Consider the following 19,476-nt stretch of genomic DNA (forward strand, 5'->3'; position numbering starts at 1 on the left):
GGGATTGAGTCCATCATCAGCAAATTTGCAGATGACACTAAGCTGGGGGGAAGTGTGGATCAGCTGGAAGGCAGGAGGGCTCTGCAGAGGGACCTGGACAGACTGGAGAGTTGGGCTGATTCCAACGGGATGAGGTTCAACAAGGCCAAGTGCCGGGTCCTGCACTTTGGCCACAACAACCCCATGGGGAGCTCCAGGCTGGGCACAGAGTGGCTGAGAGCAGCCAGGCAGAGAGGGACCTGGGAGTCTGGATTGCCAGGAAGGTGACCATGAGCCAGCAGTGTGCCCAGGTGGCCAAGAAGGCCAATGGCATCCTGGGCTGGCTCAGGAACAGCGTGGCCAGCAGGTCCAGGGAAGGGATTCTGCCCCTGTGCTCAGCCCTGGGGAGGCCACAGCTTGAGTCCTGTGTCCAGTTCTGGGCCCCTCAGCTCAGGAAGGAGATTGAGGTGCTGGAGCAGGTCCAGAGAAGAGCAAGGAAGCTGTGAAGGGATCCAGCACAAGTCCTGTGAGGAAGGGCTGAGGGAGCTGGGGGTGTTGAGGCTGGAGAAGAGGAGGCTCAGGGGAGACCTCATCACTCTCTCCAACTCCCTGAAAGGAGGTTGGAGCCAGGGGGGGGTTGGGCTCTTTTCCCAGGCAACTCTCAGCAAGACAAGAGGGCACAAGAGGTCTCAAGTTGTACCAGGGAGGTTTAGGTTGGACATTAGAAAGAATTTCTTTATGGAGAGGGTGCTCAGACATTGGAATGGGCTGCCCAGGGAAGGGGTGGATTCTCCATCCCTGGAGATATTTCAAAAGAGCCTGGATGTGGCACTCAGTGCCATGGGCTGGGAACTGCAGTGGGAGTGGATCAAGGGTTGGACTTGAGCTCTGAGGTCCCTTCCAACCCAGCCAATTCTATGATTCTATGATGATGAGCTGCCTGGCCTTGCTGGGCTGTAGCTTTGGCAAGGTGTGTGCTCCATGAAGAAGGGCACTGGGGAAAGCAATGCAAAGGTTTCTCCTCAGCACAGTGAAAGGATGCACTGGGACAGCTGAACTGGGCTTCTCTCTGCAGCTGGGCAAAGATGCTTCAGCCTGGTGGGGTCAGCAAGGGGGTGCAAGTCCAGCTCTGTGTGCCTTGGGGTTCAGGTTTGAAGCAGGATGCTCTGAGTGCTGTGCTTGGAAAGTACAAAGGAGCAAGTTCTCAAAAGAAACTGAAACACGCAGAGGTGGGCAGCAGGGACTGTGTTCATGTCAAAACAGGCACTCATCTTCATCTGCTTTCAGAATAGAGGGGACTTGTGTTTTTTCCACCTGTAAAATGAATACAGTGCTACCCCGTGTTGTGGCAGTATCCTTGAAATAAATTCAGTGGTGTTTCTGAAATGTTGGGATACATCCGTGCCCAAGGTGAAAGGAAAGCTGAGAAATAAATTAAAAGTTGTTTATTCAGGAAGAGTAGCAGTGGTAGCTTGTGAAAGAAGTATGGGGTTTATTAGAGAGCTGGAAGGAAGAATTGAAATGCTGGTAGTGGGGAGTGCTGACTGCCATGTACACTGAGCAGAGGTGTCTGGAAAAGAAAATAGTGTTTGATAAATTATTGAAGGCTGTATGAAAGTCTGTGCCTGCTAAGTAGGAGGAAAGGAAGTATTAAAGTTGCAAAACCAGTCTCTGCCAGCTTCTAGTGTTTTATTTGACTTGGATTTTTCAACAGTGTGTTAAAAATGTAACTTAGGAATTTGTTTACAAGCACCTAAGGCACTGGTGTATGGATGCTCAGTAGTATCAAGTAAGTAAATCTATCTGTTTGTGTATGGGGAAGAAAATCTTGAAGTTATATATGCATGGACAGGGCCTCCATATCAGCCACTGTTGAATAGATTTGGTACAAATCTTTAGGTTTTTAGTAAACTAAAGAGAGTAGGGATGTTTCATATGAAAGTACTGAGGGCAAATGACAGCAGCTGAAGATGTGGCAGAGTTGGAAGCTGGGTTACTAAGGAGTAGGTAACTGCAAACACTTCATGTTAAATAGCTTTGTGCTAGGTGTTTGGATGGTAGCCTGGCAAAGCATCAGGTCTGGACACTGCTGGGAACATCAAAGATACTGTGGTAACACAATCATAATTGTGTTTCAGATGCTAAGTAAAATGCTTATAAACTCATTAATTAACAACTGGAAGCTGGTGTACAAACCATTTTGCAAACAAACAGGATTAAGTGGGTAGAAATTGGGTGAGAAAAAATGTTAATCATTAGCAACACTGAAACCAAATATTCAGATTTTATCTTGGTGTTGGTCTGGATCATGGTAAAGGCTGGGTGCTTCCATATGAAAATGTGTCTTGTGTAGCAGGCTGTGATGAACAGAGAAGGTAAACTTTATTTTATTTTGTTTTAATCTCTTTTAGCCTTCAGGAAAAAGATCAGTCATTCAGCATGTCCATTAAAGAAACCACTGCCAAAGTAAGTACACATCAGTTTTCAGTTCTTCAGAATATTTAGAGAAACAGATAATAAATAGCTTGCATCTTAATTGTTTGGGTTTCAAAAAGTGAGTTTTGTTGTGGTTCTTCTAAACAGATTTTGCATGTAAATATTTTAAAACAGACACTCCAAACCTACTCCTCCCAGCTTGTATTTGGACAGGCCACAGAGATGATGCTGAAGGTACCAGATGGAGTCATCTATTGTTTCTTGGCTTATGTTTGGTAGTGAGCAGGCTCCTTGCTGGTCTGCATTTATGAACAGGCTTCTTAGCATCATGAAATGAAAGAGAACTCTGGGCACAGGTGAATGTTTTCACCCTTAGTACAGACCCTCTTATTTTCCTACCTGGCTGGTGGGGAGGAGCATAAGTGAAGGACCTCTTTTCCCTACCCTTTCACTAATAATAAACTAGCAATCCAATCCTTACTTCCCTTTAAAAATACAAAGAGAAGTGATGTGGCATTTTTAGCATACTTTTTGTTTCTGACCAGAGCTGTTATTACTATTTTAATTTTCTTATTTCTCATGGCCTCCTTCCAAGATAAAGAATATAAAAGTTTTGGGTTTTTTTCAGAGTGGTTCTGAGTCACAGAACATCTTTGCACCAGGAGTGTTCTAGAAAAAAAGGTCCATTTTGTTGTAGCTAATTCTTAAGGATACACATGCAGCAGGGAGTGGAAAACATTTCTGGGTTTTCTTCTGGTTTTAAATGGATTTTATACTCTGAAATGTCTTATTTTTCATGTTCTTTCTCTAATGTCACTCACCAAAATGAGGGAAAATGTTATCCTCTATGATCTATTCTTCCCTAGTTATCTTGACCAGCACATTCATCATATACTGTTACAAAGATTGTTTATTTTATAACTGTAGTGTCTGGAGACTTTTTCAGTAAGAGCAGAAAAATTGGGTAAGAGTTGAGAAGTCTGTGAGGTAGAATTCCACAGCCTGCTTATTTATTTAAAAATTCAATAGATAAAATATTATTTCATTCCATTCATTTCTGATGGCTTCTATTTATTGGGGAAGATAAATAGGAAGCACATAAGACTCCTGCAAATAATTTTTTTTCTTTATTTAGATTGACTCATCCTACTATTCTGAAATGGAATGGAGTTGGCCTTTTAAATATTTTCATTATAAGGGGAAGAACACTACCTTGTAAAAGGCCTTTTCTTTCCCCCTGTGCCACTGGTATTTATTTGGGCTTTTCTGCCTCATCTGTGTTGTTTTCAGCTGCTCTTTCCCCACCACTTTCCTTCAGAAAGGAATTTCTGGTTTTGCTAATATTGAGGTTGTGCTGGATGGGAGATCCAGCTGGGATCCAGTTTTTCAGGCAGCATGAAGAGAATTTCTCTCTTTTTTCCAAGGTGCTGCTGGAAAGAAATGTGAAAGTTACTCAAAACTTCCTTTCCCTTGAGATGGTTGGAGGAAATTTCAGTGCTCCAGTCAGTTTCCTTGTCCCAGTTTCTGCTCCTTTAGATTAACATGATACACCAGTAAGATTGAAGAGGATGACAATGGGCAAATAATTTGATAATTATTTTGCTTTTGATAATTTGCTGCTTTTCATCTTGTTTCTGTGTATCTTTGCTAACCAACACCCTGCTGGTTTCACATAGATTGCTTTTCCTGAGTAGTGTTTAGATATTTAAGTTCCAGTCCCTGCATTTTCTTTAAAGTATGCTTTAAAACCCCCCTCACAAACCACCAAAAGAGGATTTTTAAATAGATCTAGTAATGTTTGGCTGTAAAGAATTTTCCTAAAACAGAAAAAGAGGTTTTATTTTAGATTTGGAGCTCACTGATCCATAGGCTGGTCACTGAGAGCAGGGAAAGGGCATTGCTGGGGCCATAGGTGCCTGTGATCAGCCTGCTTAGGGGAGGATGATGAAGTGTTCCCTGGGGGAGAAGGATGGCACTGGCTTTGTAAATGTTCCTCATCCTTCTTAGCTAAGAAACAGCCTTTCCTCAGTGGCTGAATAAGCTCCTGTGATGAATAATGGCAGCTGTTATTAAGATAAAATAATTGGGAAAAAAAAATAATTAGAGAAATGAAAAGCTTGCAGGGTAGAGCTGATGTAAGACAGAAGCAGTGCTATGAGTTGGGGGATGCTGAATTATTTTGCCTCTCTGAGCTGCTCATTTAGTTTTGCCATGAGATGGCTCTGGAGATGAATGTTATTCATTTGTCTACAGAATGTCTGTGAGATGCCTACAAGCAAGGGATGGGTAATGCACTTATCTCATGTTCCAGGAGAATCATCTCAGTTGATGGAGCCTCCAGAGGAGCCTCCTTTCAGCCTCTGCTCCCTGCCTTTCACCCATTAATAAAGAACCAGCAAGCTCTGTTCTGACAGTGGGGCTTACAGAGTGGACAATGTTCACTAAAAACTGATGAAACCTCCCAGCTTCTTCTGCATAATTGCCAAACAGCTGTCTGCTGGTAATGACTTGAAGTTACTGCCAGCATGGGATATATTCCCATCCTTTTCCTGGAGCTGAAAGATTCCCCATCTAATTGCAGTTCACTGAGCCATTCAGTACCTCTAAAGAGAAAGTGCTGCTTGGAAAGAAGTCATTAAAAACTTTCAGATTTATTTTGGAGATGTGAGACAGGAATGGCCTTTGGGTTCTTTGGGCACATTTCTTTGCCTCTGACAGGTTTGGGTTTTTAAAAGCATTTAAAGTGAATTAGTAGGCAAGTCACTTGGAAGGGAGTGCTGAAACAAAGTGAACTTTTTTTTTTTTTAATTTAAAAATTATAATAGGTTCAGAAGTGATGAGCCCTATGTGTTTTTAAATTAATAGGAAGACTCTGAAGTCTTTCAATACCAACAGCTACTGCTTGACTCAAGAAAATATGACCTATTTGTGGTTAGCTAGAGACAGTATTATTCATTTAAAAGGATTTACAGTTAGTGCCATATCTGAATGGTTATACTTCAGTTATACAAACAGATAAACCATTAGAGCTGTAAGGCTTCTGCTCCTAAAAAATGAAGTGATTGCTGTGCAACTGGTAATAAGTACAGTGTATGCACTTGTTTTTGAGGAGGGGAAAAAAGTAAAGGAGGGCAGGGACACTTTCATCTGGAGATTTCATTTTACATCTCATCTCTTCACACAGCTGGCCTGGCTCTCTCTTGACTACTACTTTACTCCTGGGTCTAATGAATGCAGTGTTTTCTGAAGTGTTGGCTATGATTTTAGCAACTGTTTGATGCCTGCCTTCAGAACAAGAGATTTGTCTTAGCTTGATGAGGGGTTTTTCTATTTCCTTTACTTCACAAATGATGCAATACAGAGTCAGAACCAACATTTCTGAATGTGTGGGAGTTGTATGAGTTATGTATGCTGTATAAAGCCCTTTTGAGGTGGTAATGGACATGTAAAGTACAGATATAGTTGAACTTTTATTCTCCTCTCCCTATTCCCATGTTTTTAATACCAGTCCTGATTAATTGCTGTAGGAACTTTCAGTTAAAAAGATAAAAAAGAGAGGAAAAAGTCAGAAACCTGAACCTCAGTCAGCTGTGTCTCCTGACTATGAAACAAAGCTCAGTATTGAGCTGGTATAAGTCTTATTTATTGCCTGAGCAAAGGATTAATGGTGGCTGCTTTGCCTTTTTTTTTTTTTTTTTTTTTTTTTCCCCCAATTAAGGCAGGTGGCACAGTATATTTTGCATAAAACCCACTGTACATTCAGTATTATGACATCTTAACCTCCAGACACTGTCTTATGCTCCACTGCAGGCATCACTGAAATTGTAAAGAATTTGTGAGATGGCTTTTCTTCTAAGTGCAGCCTCAGCATCCAGCAGTGAGACCCATCCTCTCTCATCTAGGTGGCTAATGCTAACACCATTCCCTCTTTTTATCACAGAATGTGTGGCAGAGCCTGGAAATTTTGGCTATTTCTATAAAGACATCACTTTTTATTAAGCTTCTTCACCTTGCTGTAGGATGTTACCTCAAAAACATTTGAAGCCTGATTTAAATTGCCTCATAACTTTTTACATGAATGAATTAATCTCAATTAATTCTGCCTCAATCTAGGTCTGTACAAGTCAGAAGCTCTGCAGCACTTTGAGGAGGAGAGTGAGTGCTATTGAGAGCCAGCTACCAGCTCTACTCCAAGCCAAGATGCTGGCTGTTTCAGGTAAGTTTGAAGTGAGGAGAAGGAGCAAGACTGAGGAGTGATGTATTTAGAGCAGTTGTTGACTTTTTCATAGCTGAGAATTCTAAGAAGTAACTTAAAGGTGGTTTTGTTGAGATCCTTTGCTGTCATGGCAAGTCCAGCAGAACTGGGCTGTGCCAAGTACTTCAGGTCCTTCTCCATGGCTGGGAATTCCTGGTGGAGCAGTGCTGGGTGGTAGGGAGGAAAGAAGAAAAGAACATTATATTTTCCCAATAATTATCAACATTCCAGTAGTTATCAATATTTTCCCAAATAATTATCAATAGCTGTTCCTAAACCTTAGAAATTACATGCCTCAAGCTCTCTTGCTAAGACCACAGATTTACAACACTGGTAGAATAATAACAAGTGTGGCTTTAAAGGACACTTTAAAATGGAATACAATAATTGGCAGTTTCTGCTGCTCAGATCATTAGACAACTATTGTTGGCAGTAAAGGAGCAATTTGGTCCTTGAAGCACCCAGGCATGTTATTTACAACCAGTAAAACATTGAAATGTGATTACAGAGTCTGATACGTAACAGCTTGCACACCCTTTACTTGGGATTACTGCACTGTTTGCTGAGGAAAAAAAGGCAAAGCACAGTCCTGTCTGTTAAGTTTGAAGAAGTGGGGTTTCCAGTTCAGGAAATTGCTTGCAGATGTGAGAAGAGCTGTGTCTCTTTGCCAGACACCTGCCCCAAAGAGGAAGCCAGAGAGGACTGAATCTAGACAAGGAATTTTTCAGGGAGTAAAGGAAGGTTTAAGAGGTTTTTTTAACACGTCCAGGCAACATGTTGGTAGCTATCTGTTGGTGATTTACCTGCTCAATTAGATGCAAGAAGTTAGCACCAGCACACATGAATTATTCTGAAATGAAACCTTGTGCAGTGGCAGGTGGTTGGTTTGCCAGAAGTGGATAAAATCAGGTTTTGAGCCTTAAGGAAATTAAGGACCATACCTTGTGTTGTTTCTGAGCATTCTCAGTTTCCTTGCTTCTTTTAACACCTTTTAGAAATGGAAACCTCAACTTGCTGCTTACAACTGGACACAGAAAAACTGAGCAATGACCCTTCTCTGCCCATAGGCTGTTTGAATGTAGTAATTTTCTTTTCAGAAACAAGGTCAAAGTTTTCCTCAGCCATTTTATCACTTTCCTGAGAACAAAATAACCCAGAAACTAACCTGCAGCCTTCATACTGCCAGCAGTTGGCCAGAGATGTGCTTCAGTCTGATGCTTTTGAGAGAGTAAATAAAAAATTGAGGACGATATCCAAAGCATTAAGAACAATATTTTATACTTTCTAGCTCTTAAAATAGGTTGCTTGTTTCAGGAATGAACTGAAAAGACAATTTAATGCTGATCTTTCTTCTAAGACATTATTTAATAGACACAAATTTTCACAGTGCTGCAACTCTAGGATTGTCTCCCAGTGCTTTTTGAGATGCATCATTGCTATTTCTTAGTACTAATAAGAAGCACTGATTCTTTTTCTTATTCTTACTCTAAAAAGCTCTTAATGAAATTGTAATGGATTTGGAAGGTACAATCCTAATTGGCTACTAAGGGAAAATTTTGGAGGGAACTGGTTGAAATTCACTGAGAAAAAGGTATTTGGTTACAGTTTATACTATAATTTCTTTACTTCATTGTAAGATAAGGATACAGTCATTTGGTGTGTTGGCACTTGCTTATGTTAAATTCAGAGCTGGTATGCAGAGGTTACAGGGGAAATACAGAAAAAATAAAATCACTCAGAAGACCTGAAAGAAAAAAAAAATTTTGAAAAAAATCAGAGTATTTCAGTCTTAGAGCATGAAGTAATAAATTCAGAAAAACCAGGATGCAGGATGAATTGTAGCTAGCAGAGAGGGAAGTCAGGAAGAAAAGATTTGGTAAAAGAAGAAGAAAGAGGAAGGAAGAGGTAAAAATAGGGGCTTTGTGGGTTTGTTTTACTTACCAAAGCAAAACCAGTGAGCAGGGGGTAGCATGGAGAAGGCTGGATTATTCAGTTTGGATTTTTCAGTTTCCCTGCATCCCTGTGTCAGGCTTAAATAAATGACATCTCTTAAATAAGGCATAGTTAGAAGTAGATTTTAACCTTCTAGATACTGGTGTTAGGATTTAAGGAAGATACTGTTTGTACCTGTCCCCTGAAGTGTCAGGCAGCTAACAGAATATTAATGAACAGCCTGGCTTTATTAAATTGGTAGAGGTGGGAGAATCTTCAGTTGGGTAAAATACAATTATTTAGGGACAGCCTTGGAATAATTCAGAGGGCATTATAGTGTATATATAAATATGCAGTAATAATAAAGTTGAGGTAGTCCAAGTTAGAGGTTTTCATTGAGCATCAGACAGGGGAAAAAAATCTCTTATTTCTGCTTTTTTTTCTTGTTTGTTTTTGTTAGCTCAGTCATTCAAACCATTCCTTCAAACAGTACCAATGGATGCAGAGAACAGCTGCTTTTCTCTAAGCAGATGTTGCATCATTTTAGTTTAACACAGCATTTTCCTTGAGGAAGCAGTCAGAGTGATTCTGGAACAATGTCAAAGCAAAAAGTAACTGAAAGCAGTTGCACACATCTGGATTCACACATCCCAAAAGTCCAAGCTGGATGAGCCTAAAGAACAGAGTTATTCTGTCACAGATTACTACATCCATACTAATGGTTACATTGGTTTTCAGAGCTTAATGTGAGGACTTGGGCAGCATGATGGATACCTCAGCATTTAATGGATGCCTTGATGGCTTCAGGCAATGTTCAGCTCCTCTGTGAGCTGTACTTGGTGTTTCAAACACATTGATTTGCAGCATTTGCAGCAGACAATATCAGAATATAGCATGTCTTGTTTTCAGGGGAAAATACCACAATAAATGCAAGCTTAACAATTCTCCTAGTCCTCTCAATACAATACCTTGGGTTTTAAGACTATATAATAAATGGCATTGTAAAAATATAAAAGATGATGCTACATATGTAACCATCTCTCCTCCCTATTATTTGGTCCATGGGAGAAGTGTAAAATCAAATCTGGAGGAGAAAAAAAATGAGGTTTATGAATCTTTGGCTTATTGAAGGCTGTAGAATAAATACAGTAGATTAAATAAATTGCAGTGAGATTTCATGAGGGAGAAAAATCAAAAAGCCCATACTTCAAGAGGTGTTTCTGTCCTTTATTTCAAAAACTCTCTTACTTCTGATTGGCATTTGCCTGTTGTGACAAATGACTTAGTACTCCTGAGATGCTAGTCCAGAATTTTCCCCCAAATGTAATTAGTAGAATCTTATTATATTGTTCTTGGTTTTTTTTAAAGTCTGTAGCACTGGCTAATTACAGCTAACAAGTGCTCCCAGTGGCATGAGGTGTTACTGTTGACAAACACATTTGTAAACACTTAGCAATGAAATCTTATGGTTTAGCATCTAGTAGATTTGTTTTAATTAAATCAAGCACCTCAATGTCAGTGCTTAGAAACCTGCATTGGAACAGGTGCATCTTACAGTAGCTTTAGTTTATAAAAAAATTATCAATTATAGGAAGAACATGGCAGTACTCTGTTCTTTCTCTGAGCATCTTGTGTCTATTGAGCATGAATTTTTTTTCAGGGAATGATTGCAGGTGAAAATTTTCTTACTGGTTTAGGTTTCAAACAGGATGTGAACCTTGTAACCTGGTGTGAATGTAACTGTAGAAATAAAATAAAAATTTATTTTCTTGTTTTGGGCTCTTTTGCAGGAGAGCAAACTATATGTGAGAAATGGTGTGTTTCTCTTGTTTTTCCTCTGTGAAAAAATGAATTGGATGTGGAAGGATGTAATATGAATTTTGGTCATCATTCTGTCTGGTTCATAGATTTGAATAAGAGGTTGTTTGATGGTGTGTGCTAGAATGTCTTTAGAGGTGCCCTGTGAATTTTTTTCCCTCTTGAGTTTGGGACTGGAGAGGCAGACTGGGAGCTAAGCAGACAGGAATGAAATCCTGAGTTTATGATGTAGTTATCTATGAGATGGATGTCAGTAATTTCTCTTTTTTTTTTTTTTTTTTGCAAATACCTAATAGAATCCAAGACAGGAGTTAGGATGTTGTGACTTGTAATAGTTAAAAAAATAATTAAAAAATTCTACTCTCCAAACAGCCTACACCAGGAAGGGTTTCTGTGTCATCATCCTGGCTCTGTTCCATGAAATACCTGCAAATGGAAGCTGCTTGGGAATACTGCTGTGGGGTGATTGCCAGCAGTGCAATGAAAAGGGTTTTGTCCTTATGTCAGTGTACAAATGGGGTTTCTAAATAACATGGCATAAATACCAGAGTGTATTTTCACAAAACTTACTGCTGGGACTGTTGCCTCTCTGCCTGCTCTTTGGGGCTTATTTAGGGCAAGTTCTGCATGGCTCAGAAAACAATTGTAACCAAAAACAAACCCCAGCTTTTGTGCTGAGCATTCCTGTAGGGAATGACTGTGTTTAGAGTGGGGACAGGAAAGCTGAAAGGCACAGGCTGAAGGATGTTTTCAGCCATATATTGGCATGGTTTGGTATTGTGGTTGTCTTGTTTTCATCCCCGTGCTTTATTCTGTTATTTCATGCAGAAATATAATAGTGGGCATAAAGTTCTTGCTGCAATGTTGACATCTTCCCCAGCCTTGCTACAGGCAGCCTTGATTTGTCTTTCATAGGAATGCAGTGCCTTTTTTTTATTTTTTTTTCCTTTTTTCTTTTTCTCTTTTTATTCTTCTTTTTTTTTCTTTTTCTTTTTCTCTTTTTCTTTTTTTGTTTCTTTTTTTTTCTTTTTCTTTTATTTCTATTTTTCTTTTTTTTCTCCTTTCTTTTTTTTTCTTTTTTTTTTTTTTTCATTTGATAACTGTTCTTTGGCAACAGTTGGAGAACATGACTAGACTTAAGAGGCAAAAATACCATTGCCTCTTTGTGCCTGCTCATGAAGGTTTAGCTGTTGATGGCTTGGAGTCTGATAGAGGTCTGTGTCATCTCAAATGATGGAGCTGCTTCCCCACTTTCAGGTTCTTGCATCCAGAAGTGATCTGGGTTGCTGGCTTGGAGGCACATTGAGTTTCATTTTTTTTCATGCTTGTATCTGAGTGTCTGGCTCCAGCACACAGTGCTGGGTACCAGGACCTCTTCCCCCAGCAGTCACTTTATACTCCATGAAGTAAAATTTGCCACTGTGGGCTGGTGGAAGTGATGTATTTTTTGGCAAGCCTCTTCACTAACTGTAAAAAATAACACAAGTGAGCCCTGCCAACCAACTCTTAAAGTCAGGCAGACTTCAGGCTGCTCTGCTGTTTGGTTTTGTATCTCATTTCTGATTTTGTATCTCATTTCTACCCCACTTGGAGTACTACATCCAGTTCTGGAGTCCCCAGCATCAGAAGGACATGGAGCTCCAGGCATGTGTCCAGAGGAGAGCCCCTAAAATGATGGGAGGACTGGGCCTCCCCGAGGAAGACAGAATGAGGATGTTGGGGTTGTTCAGCCTGGGGAAGAGGAGGCTCCAAGGTGACCTTAGAGAACCTTCCAATATCTGAAGGGGCTGCAGGAAAGCTGGGTTTGGGCTTTTGACCCAGGGGTGTAGTGAGAGGACAAGGGGAAATGGTTTCAGACTTGAAGAGGGGAGATTTAGGTTGGACATAGGGAAGAAATTCTTTAATTTGAGGGTGGTGAGACACTGGCACAGGTTGCCCAGAGAAGCTGTGGATGCCCCATCCCTGGAACTTTTTAAGACCAGGTTGGATGGGGCTTGGAGCAACCTGGGCTGGTGGGAGGTGTCCCTGCCCATGCAGAGGGGTTGGAACTGGATGAGCTTTAAGGTCCCTTCCAACCCAACCCATTCTGTGATTCTAACTGAGGCTGCTGGATGCTACTGGCTTTCAGTAAACCTGAAGGATAAGTTATGTATCTGAAGCTGATATGTGACCAGACAGCAGGAAATCATTGCTTCTCTTGCAGCAGTCAGTCAGTCAGTCATGTAAAAACTGTCTCTTTCTCTCCTGTTACCTAAGCTGCTATCCCTGCTGTGGGAGAGAAGGTCCAGGAGATCCTTTGGCAGTTGCTTTTCCAGGATTTTGGGCCCCAAAGAGAAATGTCAGATGGGGAGAGGTGAAAGGAAGCAGCTCTTGTCCCATGGGCAGGCTGTGCTGTGGCCTGGAGGGGACATGAGAAAACCCCTGTGACATCTGGGGAAGGGGACAAGCCCAGGTCTGATCTTCACCATCTTGAGGGCTGCATGAAATCAACCTCCTTTTTAAAAAAAAAAAAACCAACCAAAAAAAACCCCCAAAGAAAAACAGAGAGAGAAATATTCATGCCACCTAGATTCAGGCACTAAAAGTGCATGCACTGAGAGTCAAAGTTTATCACCTGTTTTGTGCCTTTCCTCATTGATAATTTTATTATATATAATTTTATAATTTTCACTGGAGTTTTTGAGTTGTTATTACTGATTTAAAATTTTATTCTCATTGGGTTTTTGTCTCTTTCTTTTCTCTCTTTGATCCCTGGGTTGCTCTGTGGTGACTGATTCAGTCCAGCTACAGGAGGCTTTCTGTGGCAGAGAATTCCTCCTCCAAAAGCATGGCTATGGGGTCTCGTCTGCCTCTAGATGTATTTTATTACCTTTCAGGATCACATCAGCCACTCAGTTGCATTATGTGTGTTGGCACATCTTATTGCTTAAAAATAAAAATTGTAATGCAGACATGCTGGAATTCTGTAAAACTTCTTAGGAGATAATAGACTGTCCCTCATTTGCTATTTGTTTTTCAGAGGTGCAAACGCGCTGGCAGTGAATCCAAAATCTTAATATTTAGATTTTTTTTTTTTTTTCTCTTTGTGAGCAGCTGAATGATATTTCTTTTCTTGAGTTTCTGCTGTTGGAGTTGGTTTGTATTCTCATTAATCACAAAGTGGAGGATTTTCAGCCTTGTGTTCCAGTACCATTGATAAATACCATGGTGGCAAATGCCCTAAGCTAAAATGTAAATTTCCACTTTCTTATGTATTATTAAAAGTGTGTCAGTCTATGAAGAATCAGTTCATTAATGATAAATAACAGTCAGTCTGTTCTTTCTGACATTCCATCCAATGTCCAGTGTGAATGCTTCACTGTTGTGCAAAAATTGCTCCTTTTTTTATACCACGGTGAAAATAGCTTGTGCTGAGATGGGAAAAACCCTCTCTGCTTCAGGTGTGAATCATGGAAACCATGAATTTCTGTGATTTCTGGTGCCAGTGTGAGAGAAAGGGAGAGTAAAGGATTTGTGGGTCATTATCTTTGTCTTGTATTTTGAAGGGAAAATATTTAACAAAGCTTAAAAATAACACATTTGTTGTTTTTTACAAAGTGGGGCAGATTTCAAGCTGTATTTTTAGTCCATTTGTTGCTGGCAAATGGTCTCAAAATAATGAAATATTAGTTTGAAGCTACTACATGGGCAACAATCTGCCCAATATAGTAAAATCTGACAGGGAGCTGTTATAATGGACATGAGTTTGTGGCATGTAACTATGGACAGGGGGAATATATTTGATATATTCTGAGGGCTGTAGTGTGTAGCCATACATGTAAGATTTTGGGAAGAGAGGAAAATAAGGTAAAGATTCTATTTATGTTTAAAGTGAGTAAAAGCAATTATATAACTAGGTGCCTGGGGATATATATATATCTATAATTAATATATTATAATATTTATATATATAATATATATAAAATACATATTATATAATATTTATGTATATTTATATATTTATAATCATATATTATATAATATATAATATATATTATATAATATAACAATATCTATAACAAAATATATACTGTATATAATATACATCATTGTATATAATATACATCATTGTATATAATATATATTATATATATTATATATAATTATAGAATAATGTATATTGATATATATTAATTATTAATATAATTATAAATTTTTACAATATATTATTATGATTATATATTATTTATTAATATATTTATTTATATTGATATATTAATAATTACATAAATATATAATATAATAATATAATAATATATAATATGTATAGTATATATAGTATATATTATATTTATATGATAATTATATATTATAAATATATTATTATTATTATTATTATTATTATTATTATTATTATTATTATTATTATTATTATTATTATTATTATTTTATTTGTCCAATTGGGGTTGTTCTGCTTGATTTGGCTGCTGTTTCTGGCCTTGACATCAAGCCTGGAGCTTCCCTGATGTCACTCTCTGTAGAGAACAGGGGATGAAGGGTTTGTGTGAGGAGAGCAAGATAAAGAGGGAAGTTTAAACTGGGCTTTTTTGTTGCTGTCTTTTTGGGTAATGGTAAGGTTCAGCCCCTCAAAATTAAGTGTATATACTCAGCTCTTTAGGACAATGTACTGCAAAGATGTTATCCAACCTGCTCAGAGCACTGGATGCTTCAAATGAGCTGGAAAGTGAAAATATTCAAGTGTTGGAGGATTCTAATCAGTTTGGCCAAGTTCTCATGAATGGTTTCAGTTTTTTGCTGTAATCCCAACTTCATTTCACATGGTTGTTCTTCCCCTCCTCCCCATTTTATCCCAGCACTGTTGATTTCATGTATGCATTCAGGTTGAAGTACCAATAAATAATTAATAGATTTCAGACTGATAGAGCAACAGATTTTCCAGCTTGGACATTTATAAGCAGTTTCCTGACCTTGTGGGTTTTTTCCCTGGTCTGCATCACTGAGACACAGCTGAGAAAAGGGGCTTTTTGCCTTTCAGTCCCCTCCACAGAATCCCTGTCTCATGTCTTGGTTTAGACCAGAGGCTCAGCTTGGGTCTTAGACTGTTAATTCCTCAGATTTGTTGTCTCCATGCAGATTTTCTGAGTGATTACCTCTTAGCTTCAGTGATTTTTTTACTTTCTTGGCAAGAGTTAGGACTGACTTGATTTATCTCATGGCCCCCAAGTAGGGCTCTCCCAACAAATACTGAGTGGTTGACAAAGTAACAGTTACTGTGTGCACTTAGAACAATTATTTTTTCATCAAAAAGAGGAATTTGAACATTTTCAGGATATTAGCAAAATAAAACAGATTAGCACTAGAATATTTCTACAGCATTCAATGTGACTTTGTCTCTTAACAAACAGAAGCCCCAGGAGGGCATGGTTTGGGTTTTTTTGTTTTTTTTTTTTACTGCTGGCAGCTAGGGATTATACATTAATTTTTAAATCAGCTGCTTACAGCATTTAGAAAGCAGTTATTTTTGTTGCTGTGATTGAGGTCACTGGTGGCACTTTGAGCACAGGAGTTTGTATGCACACTTCTGAATTTTCATTGCAGACTTCCAGAGATTTCTGCTGTCAAGGGGAGCTGCATCAGGCAGTTGGGGCTTTTGGGGATATATATAAATATATAAATAATATATATAATAAATCTTTTATTAAGGCTTTTGAGTGTTGATGGCTGGGATGAGCTGAGATTAATAAAAGTGCATCCTGAGTGTCGTTACCCTTAGAAGCCTCTGAATATTTGCCATCTTCCCAGTGATTTTTGCCTTGCTTATCTTGCTGTTTGGTTTTACTGTTTAGGAAACATGAGAGATTAAGGTGATAAAGTTTGTGGTGTAGTTTCTCAGTAAATGCACTGGGAAGCCAGAAGATCCTACTATTTGCAAGGCATGTTTTTAGTTTTCCACCTGTGTAATTCTTTTTACAAAGTAAAACTGACACACAGGGCTTTAGCTGAGAATTAGAAATCAAGGGGGTTTTGAACTCTTAAAGTTGATTTTTTTTTTTTTTTAAATTTAAACATGGAAAACAGGTTCACTAAAACTATTGTAGCTCTAGGACTAAATAAAAAAACCCCCACAAAACACGAAGTTACCATACTTAGCAACATTCAGTCCTTACTCCTGATGATTTTGATGGTCTTTTCCAATGAAAGTAGAGTTTTCCCTTGGCAAACCTGTCCTCAGACAGCCACTGAGTTTGCACAACATCTCTGCTCCAGGAGAATGGTTGTGATTTTCTGTTGTGAGTTTTTCCATCCACCCTGAGACTCTGCTGGGGTGGTTTGCTGCCTCCCACCTCTGTAAATCCTCCTGTCCCATTCTTGCTTCCTTGTCCTGAAAGAACTAAACAGAAGCTAAATCCTGTTTAAGACTTTGGATTATGTATAAGTTTTCTAAAATAAATTTTTTAAATTGATCTGCTCTGTTTAAGCACTAGTCTATAGTATTCCTGGAAGAAAAGCCAAAGGAAACCTTTATATCTGAATTATGCTGGTATTATAAAGGTATTCCAGGAGTCTGAGGTTCCTGCACATCCTTCAGAAGGTGATAAGACATAGGTGTGACTGGGTGTGCATAATATTTGTTTCAGGGCTACATTTCCTAAGTGTCTTTACTTACCAGCTGTCACTACCTCTTAGGTCACACCACCACATTTTTGCTGAGATAGGATGATGCTGAAGTTTAGATCTTCTGCTAGAGATATTTTGTCTTGTATTGGGCAACTCTACATGGAAATTACTTTAGTCAAGTATTCCTTAGATTTAAGTGGGGGTTTTTTTGTGTTTGGATTTTTTTTTCCTCTCCCTTTTTTCCCCCCTTTGCCAAGTAGCTAAATTATTGAAGATACACAGGTACAGCATGTAATTGTAGCATTGTACTCTACTGCTATTTAAGATAATTTAATAACTCAGCATCTCACTGTCATTGCCTATTTATATTTCAGACTTCTCTGTGAAGTGAGGAAATGTTCCTCTCCAGCTTCTTATAAAAATGCTTTTCAGAAAGGTTAATTGGGCAAATTCCTCCTGGAAGGCAGGAGGGCTCTGCAGAGGGACCTGGACAGACTGGAGAGTTGGGCTGATCCCAACGGGATGAGGTTCAACATTCCAAGTGCCGGGTCCTGCACTTTGACCACAACAACCCCATGGGGAGCTCCAGGCTGGGCACAGAGTGGCTGAGAGCAGCCAGACAGAGAGGGACCTGGGAGTCTGGATTGCCAGGAAGGTGACCATGAGCCAGCAGTGTGCCCAGGTGGCCAAGAAGGCCAATGGCATCCTGGGCTGGATCAGGAACAGTGTGGCCAGCAGGTCCAGGGAAGGGATTCTGCCCCTGTGCTCAGCCCTGGGGAGGCCACAGCTTGAGTCCTGTGTCCGGTTCTGGGCCCCTCAGCTCAGGAAGGAGATTGAGGTGCTGGAGCAGGTCCAGAGAAGAGCAAGGAGGCTGGGAAGGGATCCAGCACAAGTCCTGTGAGGAAGGGCTGAGGGAGCTGGGGGTGTTGAGGCTGGAGAAGAGGAGGCTCAGGGGAGACCTCATCACTCTCTCCAACTCCCTGAAAGGAGGTTGGAGCCGGGGGGGGTTGGGCTCTTTTCCCAGGCAACTCTCAGCAAGACAAGAGGGCACAAGAGGTCTCAAGCTTCTAAAAAGCTTCTGGTGCTTGTTATGGACAATGCCATCATCTGCTTTGTCCAAGGAATAAGTCCTCTGACAGATCCCACCTCAATGATCAGTGACTTAGTGTGGCATTTTCTCAAGTGTGGGTCATTCTTTAGCATGTTAACAAACTGGATGCTTACAAAGCAGGTTTTTTGTTTTTTTTTTTTTTTCCAAAATTGGTCTTTCCGTTTCTGCTGGAAAGTCCAGTTGCTTAATTTCTCTAATTTGTTTCTTAACCTATGGATGTTGCAAGTGTCTTTTTCATTGTCTCTCTTCTCCCTTTTCCCTCTACCTCCACAAAACATGTAGGAAGTAATTTTGGGACTGCAAAGGATCTAGCAGAAGAAATAAAATCATTGACATCTGAGAAGGAAGGGCTGGAAGGACTTCTGAATGAACTGTTGATTCTGAGTGCCAGAAACATCCGAAAATTGGAGAGAATAAAAGATGATTACTCCAGACTGAAAGAAGAGCTGGAAGAAGGAGAGGCTGCTTTTGGTAAGTAGCTCCCAGTCTGTTAAAGCTTTTGCTCAGTCATGAGTGCCTAGAAGTCTGCTGGGTTCAAAGAACCATCCTGCATTTCACAAAACTTCCTGAGTTGCTGAGGGCACTTTGGACAGGACCTGGATGAGCAAAATGCTGTCTGTGCCCTCAGCTGGAGGTGGGGGGTAGGTCGAGGGGCAGAAGGGATATCCCAGCAATATACAGCTGGGTTATATCCAAATTTTAGCCCATTTCTCAAAATCATCCTTTTCTAAGCCCGGTTTTGTCATTAAGATGTTGATATTCAGCATTTGTTCATATCCAGAGAAACATTCATAGTCTATGAAGTAGTAGGTGGGGTTTGCTGTGACATTAGAACCATATTTACTATAAATATTTAGTGTATATATGACTTATTTGGTGGTGAATCTGAATGTATGATGTGCAAGGCATGCCTGGTTCCAGACAAGAGTTTTCTTTCCAATTTTGTGCTTGAAAGGGAGGGTTGAACAGTTTGCCAAGCACAGCTCATCTGAAACTGGAGTTTCAGTGCATGGGGGCACTGGGGAAGTTTTCTGGCATCACTGGGAAGATGGTGACAAGAAAACAGCAATGCCCTGCCTAGACTTGGCTTATCCTCTTGTCTACTGTACCCTCTCCTGAAGCTGAGCACATGAAGTGGCCTTGCTTCTTGGCAGAGACAGAATTACAGCTTTTTGTCTACAAATATTCAGTTATTCTATGTACTTCTCAACAGTGGAATAGAAATCTGAGAGCTACTTGAAAACTCTTTGAGGTTTGAGATGTCTTTGCTTTTCCAGGACCTTCTGAGCAGTATTTTGGCTGAAAAGAGGAAAGTGGCTTTTTAATA

General features: G+C 39.8%; 1 protein-coding gene across 6 annotated transcripts in view; it reads left to right on the plus strand.

Annotated features, from left to right (window-relative positions):
• The window catches only part of DISC1 (DISC1 scaffold protein), a 187,634-nt gene that overhangs the window by 76,122 nt on the left and 92,036 nt on the right, over positions 1–19,476 (plus strand). For all 6 annotated transcript variants that reach the window (XM_071738962.1, XM_071738961.1, XM_071738965.1 and 3 more), the window contains 3 exons: positions 2,391–2,445; positions 6,529–6,631; positions 18,432–18,620. In XM_071738962.1, the coding sequence (XP_071595063.1) occupies positions 2,391–2,445; positions 6,529–6,631; positions 18,432–18,620 (347 nt within the window). The remainder of the gene's footprint in view (positions 1–2,390; positions 2,446–6,528; positions 6,632–18,431; positions 18,621–19,476) is intronic.

This window comes from Heliangelus exortis, chromosome 3 (assembly GCF_036169615.1).
Source record: "Heliangelus exortis chromosome 3, bHelExo1.hap1, whole genome shotgun sequence".
NCBI lineage: Eukaryota > Metazoa > Chordata > Aves > Apodiformes > Trochilidae > Heliangelus > Heliangelus exortis.